Source organism: Rhincodon typus, chromosome 8 (assembly GCF_021869965.1).
Source record: "Rhincodon typus isolate 14 chromosome 8, sRhiTyp1.1, whole genome shotgun sequence".
Lineage (NCBI taxonomy): Eukaryota > Metazoa > Chordata > Chondrichthyes > Orectolobiformes > Rhincodontidae > Rhincodon > Rhincodon typus.
The window spans coordinates 38,600,998-38,609,754 of record NC_063339.1 but is presented as its reverse complement, the minus strand read 5'-3'; the positions used below and the strand labels follow the sequence as shown (position 1 = coordinate 38,609,754).

At 42.6% G+C, this 8,757-nt stretch overlaps 1 protein-coding gene across 1 annotated transcript in view; it reads right to left on the bottom strand.

Moving 5' to 3' along the window:
* Positions 1 to 1,567: 1,567 nt before the first annotated feature.
* The window catches only part of LOC125483711 (inverted formin-2-like), a 30,410-nt gene continuing 23,220 nt past the window's right edge, over positions 1,568 to 8,757 (bottom strand). Inside the window, exon 9 of the mRNA XM_048600102.1 lies at positions 1,568 to 1,709. Within this exon, the coding sequence (XP_048456059.1) occupies positions 1,568 to 1,709 (142 nt within the window). The remainder of the gene's footprint in view (positions 1,710 to 8,757) is intronic.

Below are 8,757 nucleotides of genomic sequence, written 5' to 3'. Positions count from 1 at the left end.
GAGACTTGTCTTTAGCCCCATTAGCTTGCCCAGCACTGTCTCCTTAGTGATAATGCCCACTCATTGATAGACAGAGTGAGAACATAGCAGAGAAGGGAAAGATGGCACAGTGATTTATTGACAAGGACCTGGAGAATGGAGTGGTGTAAAGGAAAGTAATCATTTTCCTGGAGGTCATGCCACTTAGACCCCTGCCTGCCTGCTCTGAGGTTGTCACCTGGATCGGTACCATCTCCAGGTCGCTGAGGAATGACATTCTCCACCCTGCCAGGGTAAGCGCCCCACTCTACTTTCTGCTACCCCACACACTGCGGCTGCACCTACCTCCCACCAAGCCTCGTGCTCTGCCACTCTCACTGATGCCAGCAACATCTTCTCTCACCCACTCTCATTCCCCATCCTCCTCACCACTAACCTTCCATAGCCTCCGAGCTTCCTATTCACTTACTTGGGACACCTCATCACCTTCCCACTCTCCTGCTCTGGGATGGATAGCTTTGCCATCCACTTTCAACTTGCTCAATCCCTCCCTTTCTTTCATTCCAGGCGAAGACTGCCCAGAAGACTGACAAGGCCCAGATGGGTGGAGAGGTGCCTGACATTGGACTCCTTGGCCCCTATGAGCAGAGGGACCCAGGTCCTTGCAGGAGGAAAGAGGGGATGCTCTCCTGTGGGGATGCTGAGACATTCATATCCCAACATATAGGCAAATACTACCTTTCATTCCACTGTAAGTCTCACATTAACCCCGCTTTCAGTGTCATTCATTGTACACCCCTTCTAACCACTAGTTGTGATACGTTCTCTCTCTTCTGTCTCGCAGGTACTAGCAGGACATCAACCTGTTCCACAGGGTAATGGGTGTCTCCCCCAGAAGCAACCACATTGACCTCTGAGGATGAGAGCACTGAGGCCTCAGAAGAAGAATCAGCATGTCTTCCCCCTTCACCCTCCACCAGCTCAGACACTGACACAACGATGAGAATATTAGGTTTAGAAAGTGTGAGCCCACAATCTGGTGAGCAATCTCACAGTGGCAGCTCTGCAGCTGGCTGAGGAGAAAATACCCCAAGCCACTGGCACTCGGAGTTCTGCCTGAGACCAGGCCTCTGCTCAGGCCCAGGCAGGAGAGGACCCTGTATGTCACAAACAGGAAATTCAACCATATGTACAGAGATGAACAGCAGCAGCAGACAGGGAGGTGGGGGAGGCAATGACTCTTGTTGCCTAGAAGCTGCAACAGTGCAGAGGATCAAGTGATTGTCTCCCTCCATGGAGAGCCAGGCCTAATACCCTCAGGCGTTGGAGAAGCACACACACCTGAACTCCATCCGCCCAGCCATTGGTCCCCAGGTCCAAAGGCATGGCAACAGGGGAACCTCAAACACACTAGGTGCCCCTTCCTCACAAGAGTTAGGTGCTGAGCATGTTTGGTAAGATAGGAAGCTGAACATTAATGAAGCTGAAGGGGCACTGGACTCAAACCATTAACTCTGATTTACTGTCTGTGCATGCTGCATTAATTAATTAGGTGTTTAACAAGCTATAATCTTCCTTTTTTGGCAGCTCACTGCCGGTCAGCAAGAAATTGCCTTTCCACTTTGCTAGGGTATCGAAGACAGAGCGACGTGCTGCTGACATTAACACGAGTCTTGCTGAACTTGTCATCCGATTCTGCCGCAAATCTCACACCAGCCTTCCTCAGATTCCTGTAAAATTTCTGCCATAATCTTTTAGAATGCAAAAAGAAACTTCTTTGGCGACTTGTGTCTATGCGAGAACATTTGTTAGAAAATTTCGAAACTTATCCCATTGCCCTGTGCCTTCCCCATAGCCCATAGCCCTCAGTTAGCAGCAGCAAATGGATGAATTACTCATGTATTTGTCTTGCTCTTGTCGGTCCCTGCCATACATAATTTTGTTGCCATGGTTGCCTCAAAAATCAAAACTGACAAATACTTCAAATGTCATTCACTGTCTGGCAAGTGCATTGCAACATCCTCAGGATGTGAGAAGTATTACATAATTCTAAAACCTTTACGTTCAATCTCCTGATCCATTGCTGCATCTCCGGTAGTAGGGTATCTATGGTATAGCACCCAAGTTACAGAAAAAACTCCAACACCCACTTTATTACTTTCTTCCTTCTTCTTTGAGAATAAAGGAATGCCAAATGTATTCCATGAGGATGATCCTATTATTCATGACTGCAATAAATTTTGTCTCCCACATTACCCAATATGTAAAGGAGGATGTTATACAGGATGTAATAAACCACACACTGGCATATTTAATTCAGAGCTGTGAAAAGTTAATGATTTATGAATGCTGCCATGAATTCTTCCTTGTGAAGGAAATAAACCTAGTAGTGCATCACAGGCAGTGCAATATTCAATATTTAGATGATTCTAAGTATTGAAATGTGGTGAAAATGTGGGAAAGATGTTCTGGTTTTAAAGATGAGTTTTCCTCAGATGCTGTTAGAATCTTGTTCCAGTTATGAACTTGCAAGTTCTATTGTGTAAAAAATAGCTGTGTTTGCTAACATCAGCAAAAATCTAGCATGAGATGAAAGGAGAGCACAGTCTGTAAGTCATTGTGACAGATGTTAGCTTCCCTGTTGTTTTAATGGAGGCATCAATCGGTTTATTGTAAATGGTTAATGATTCTTGGGTAGTAGTGCACATCAGGCCATAGTGAATCAGAAGCCTCTTTTAGACCCTGTTCAATTCTCATGCCTGTTAAATAGTAGAGACAAATTTTAGACAAATGCATTTGTGTGTTCATATGACATCATTCATAGTAATATCCTAAAATAAAAGTTAAGTGAAAAGCATTACAAACAGAAGAGATAAATAACATTCTACAATGCATAAGTGGCAAATATCAGAACTTACACAAAATAGCTCATTTTTCTGCAGTTGATGTTGTTCAGTTTTAGTAGTTTAGTGGCCCTTGATGTCTAGCCTCATTGTAGAAAATGAATTTAAATGTGACATTAAATTGAATAATTTTATTTGTGGAGTAACAGCAATTTTGACACTAGAGTAAACAATATTTAGGAAATCTTTCCCATTTGTCCAGGGATGTTTTTATTAAATATTTGGTAGATCTATAAAGGTGCATATATAATGAGAATGATGTGGACTTTATTTTTTTGTTGGGTTAATTAACCTCAGTGAGGACAGCTACAATACAGAGTGGAAAAATCAGCTAATGTTCAAATCCTGACTTATGATTCACTGACCATGATTAAATAGTTTGCTGACACTCACTGTAGACTTATACATGAAAAATTGTCACATAGATGAGATTCTGCAGCTGCATTCAGTTAGTTCATGAGACCAGAGAATTTTCTATAAAGCAATGGCCTCAGAAATTTACTTCTCAGTTTCTTTTTCTGTTCACCCAGAAGATGCTGCCCACCTCCAAATACAGAAAATGGCAGCCATTTTCACCAGAAACATTGTGTCCCAGTACACAAACACCATTCATCATGCAAAGGAAAGCTCTTAAAATGTTCTCAGTTAAATGATTGCACATGATTTTCACATCATCTGGATGGTGTAATATAATTTCCCTTTTTGTTGTGTAAATCTTCCAATGCCACAGTGGTTCCCTGATTAGGCTGGTTGATTCATGGATCTGTATTGGAAGTTGAATCAGCTCTGTACCTAGAAAGTGGATGTCCTATTATGTCTTTAGGGATAATGCTTCTGTTAGATAGTAGAGTTCATGTCACACAGAAATTGCACTCTGCTGGTTGACTTCCAGTTCTAAAGAACACTGCTGGTTTCTTTATACAACCTCAGCAAACCTATGGTATCAAGTGTCATCAGCTTCCTAAGCCAGGTAAGGTCAAATAACAATTAAATGCTCTAGGTATCAACATCTCTTCCAGAATGGCATAAAGTAAAATTTCAGGATCCTTTTGCGAATGTTACTTTTAGCCTGGGGTATTTCCTGCATTTAAGCTCTCCAATGTTGGTTACACAGAAGGAGGAATAGCTCTTCATTCTTTTAAGCCTACTCTGTAATTCAGTCAGAAAATATGTGTAAATTTTGCCTAGTTCCTCCCTTTCTTCATAGCCTGTAATTTCCTAACAGAACTTATTTATCTCTCTCTTGTGACTTTCAGAGTTCTAGATTAACACTACCCATTATATAAAAAAAGCATTTCTGATATTCCTCCAAAATCCCTCCAACTTCTAACCACAATCAAATTCAAGCCACCTTTGTGCAGCTTGTCTTTGTTGGAACTTAAAGGATTAACTATATTATTCATTGTTGGGAACTAAAATTCAAATAGGAGGTAAAAATGTATTTAAAACTGCAAAATATTGCAAAGAAAATGTCCTCGTTTTCCATGATTATGGATAATTACTCATTAAATACAGTGAAGCACAGCTAACTTGATACATCAATATTTTATAACATTAGGTTGTCTTTAAATATTTAATCCACCACTGTTCTTCCCAACAATAAGGAATAAATACACATTGAAACAGGAATAAGTTATTCAACCTTTGAGCCAGTTCTGTAATTCCAATGAAGCTTGGCTGATCTGTAGCTCAACTTACAAATCGATCAGCACTTTCTTCTGACATAGTGTAAAAGACTGTTTTCCCTTTACCTTGGTATTCTTGTGAACTTTTCTGGTGAATGTAAGATGAAAAGCTTCAACAAAATCTGTCTTTTTTTTAAGCATTATTTAAGTTCAGTACTACCAACCAATGCACAGACAACTAATGTTCTCACTCAGTTCTGACAACAGAAGGACCTTGTTCTTGTAATAAAAAAAAACCCTCTTTTTACTGAAGAATTCAGAACTTCAGGATTAAGGTGAATGACTAGCTGAAGAAAGCTCTCTGCTACAGCTAATAACCATTAACCTAATGTTTAAAAAAGAAACAGTAGAGGGCTAAAGAGAACCTTTAATTTTTCCTTGTTGACAGATATTGCGTATGGATAAACACTGTACTTTCAAGTAGCCCTGTAATTTAAAGTACCATAACTTTTCTTTTCACCCTCAATGTTGTCTTCAGAGTGCCCTTCATTCTTCATCCCTAGAGCAGAGCGCAAAGCAAGTAGAATATAGACTGAAAATTTCACTTCCTTTACCCTTCCTTTTCAAGAGGCTATGATCGTGTGAGATCTGGAGTTTATTCATTCAAAGTAGTTATTCCTTGGTTGCTCTTCACTGTTGCTATATTCCAGTCTTTGTGCATGTCACAGTCCAAAGATCATCCATGGTCAGAAACTGTCCTTCTAGTCCATCAATTTGTTGGCCCTCCCAGGGAAAGGCACAAGAGCTCATAAATCCTACATGTCCTCTAAGAACTGAGAACACTTGGAGATTAATCCCTTAGGCACAAAAGACTGATTGGGGTGGCATGAGGAGAGGGCAACTGGGGGGAGGTGGAATAAATGTTTTAAGTATTTATGGTTAAATGTTAGTGATCATAAGGGGTACAAAGAACCAAGAGGAGATGTGACATAAATGGAACTGTACCTTTACTCTGCGTATGGCTACTGAGTATGTGCAAAAGGAGCAATGCTGGGCCATATGGAACTGGAGCCTGATCCTAGGGGACATAACTTGTTACATTCCACTAATTATGGAATAATCACTTTGGGCGGAACAATATTAGCTATGATGAGAAATTTGCGAAACTTGAGTGAGATGTTGATAAACTTTGAAGCCAAAATGTCACAGTTTCCAGTCAAGTCCTGGGCATCGAGACATGATTCTTCATAGTGAGCACTGACAGGTCTATTAGCATGGATTATCACCCATTATCACTCTTATCAATATGCAGATTGCTATTTTTCCATCTACAAGATAGAAACGAGACTGAATAGAAACCAGAATTACTGACATGAAAGTCAAAGTGGCTAGCGGGTGACTCCAGCTCACTACTTTTTCCATCAGCCCTCCATCTTGACACCAACCTCTCAGGACTATTCTATGGGCAGCACCCACATATACCCATACCCACGGGTATTTGCATCCAGCACATAACAGCCTCTCCATATCATTACAGCACGTCTCCTATCCATTAACAGTATCTGACAGCACTTCAAAGCTGCACTTTGAAGCAAATGGACATTATTGCAATGCTGCTACATGGGTATGTTGTATTACAGGGACAGACACTCAGCTCCTGGATTGGACCAGGAGCATCTCAGCTTGCTCATCCTGAACTCTCAGCACTCTTTCAACTTGTGTCGACTTGTATGCTCACAGTATCCCAGCCTTACCTTACCTTTTGATGCTTTGCTCCCTCAGCTGAACCTTACAGGCTTGCAGTATGACTGTCTTCACTTGCCTTTTAGCACTGATACAAAGCCAGGCAATTTTACACAGTTGTCAGCAGTTATGAGTCAAGGAAGTGGGCATGGTGCTGCACAGCACTATGCTATGTTACTGCTACAGCTGTGCCATGTCAGCTATGTATGTGCCAAAGTCACCACATGTGCTTCAAGCAAACTGCCATGTTTCAAAGTCTTGATTTAAGTCCACATCTTTCAGTTAGCAGGTTCCAGCACAGTAAGTCAAAGGCAATCTCCAGTATCAGTCCAGGACTTGGGCACCGTCAGTTGTCTGCTCAGAGAGGTCAGAGTCAGGGGGTCGATGCACATACAGTGGGAGATTGGGATATGGTTAGCTCTTAGATGCAGCATAAACAGTCAGGAAAGTCATAGAAACATAGTGGAGGAAATGTACAGAAATCGTTCAGGGGTCTGGTCACTCGTTGTTCAGAGCTCTCCAGCTAAATCACTCAAAGCTGTGGGCCATGGCCAGCTGTGACAGTTGTGCTGCTGAGGTAGTTGCTAGTTGCCACCACTGGGGGAGGGAAGCTAGAGGAATTAGTTAGGTAATTGGTGTGAGAACATTGGGATGCAGAGATGCTTGTAATAGTCAAGTTGAGGCTATGCAGTATGTAAGAATCACCAAATTATTACTGTGCAGAAGGAGCCAATTCAGCCCAAGCCTGCACTGGTTTTATTACCTTGTGCAAATTTCCTGCCTTTTCTCCTGCTCACTATTTCTATCCAAATAACCATCTAATGCTTTCTTGAATGCCTCAAATGAACATGCCTCCACTAAATTTCCAGGCAGTGCATTCCATACCCAAAAGACTTACTGCGTGAAAAAAGTTCGTTCTCACATCATCCTTGCTTCTTTTGCATGTCACTTCAAATCTTTCATTTTTTTTCAGGGTCAGCTGTACCCTTGTCACCTTGCTGCTGGTGCTGAACCCCAGTAGCCAGAAAAATGGAGTGCAGGTCTGTGTGCATTTCCTGCCAATTCTGCTGGACCTGTCTCTCCATGGCATCCACCAACCTGTCCATACAGGCAGCCTGATACTTGTATATCTGAGAGATAGCAGGGTCCAGAGCTCGCTGCTGCATTCCTGCAACCTTTGTGTCAACTTGCCAAGTGACCCTGGAAAATCTGTCTGCTGCTCCTGTGTCTGTTTGAGCAGGTCGATGAAGTCATGAATAGCTGACACCATGGGGTCCTCTCTGCTTGGGGTGGGAAGGCGATTGATTTCTGGCTATCCTCTGGCTGCTAGTGATGTGGTGTATTACTTACACGGTCAGCTATTGAGATGTAGCAGTGATGGGTTCACCAGCAGGTGCTCCAGGCTCTAACTAGAATACCACTGAAGGGTCAGTATTTGAGCTGGTGGAAGCTGCAGGAGACAGATTTACCAGCTCTTCCTCTGAGGCATCAATGCTTTCTTCTTCATTGTGGAGACAGGGTTGTATTGCAGCACTGGCCCCTTGAATGCCAAGATTGTGGAAAATCCATTGGCACCTCCAAGAGACAAAAAGTGAGAATGTGCCCCATGACATTATTTCCAAGATGAACAAAGGAATTAACCCCAGTTTGCCAATATTTTTCTCCAGTTCAGCATCACACAGATTGCCTAGTTACTTCCATTGTTTTAAGAACATAAGAACCAGGAGCAGGAGTAGGCCATCCGGCCCCTCGAGCCTGCCCCGCCATTTAATAAGATCATGGCTGATCTTTTTGAGACTCAGCTCCACTTACCTGCCCACTCACCATAACCCTTAATTCCTTTACTGTTCAAAAATTTATCTAGCCTTGCCTTAAACACATTCAGCGAGGAAGCTTCAACCGCTTCACTGGGCAGGGAATTCCACAGATTCACAACCCTTTGGGTGAAGAAGTTCCTCCTGACCTCAGTCCTACATCTGCTTCCCTTTATTTTGAGGTGATGCCCTCAAGTCCGAGTTTCACCTGCTAGTGGAAACAACCTCCCTGCCTCCCTGCTTTTGTTTTAAGCTGTTTGCTGAGCATAAGTTAGCCACTGATCTTCCTATATTACAACAGTAACTATACCTCAAAAATACCTTGTTGCCTATAAAGCAATTTCGGGCATTAATGACTGTAACGATGGCCCCATTCACTAATTATGATACCGGTGGCAACTCTGCTATGTCCACATCCAGGATGCCGATAGAATTAAATGCCTATCCAGTAGCTTTCTGCCCGCTGCCACGATGCCCATGCTTTTGAAGATGAAGTGTCTGATTTACTGGTCAATTAGAGGAACATCTCCTCTTCAGTCTCAGCAGCTCCATCGAGGGTGGTGACAATTGCTGGAAATGCAAGATGTCCAAAGCAGCAGTAACGATGGAGGCCCTAAGAAGGTGGTGAATACGGCCAACACACCAGAGCTAGTCAGGTAGACTCGAATGAGCAGGGGAGGGGATCATCGTGAA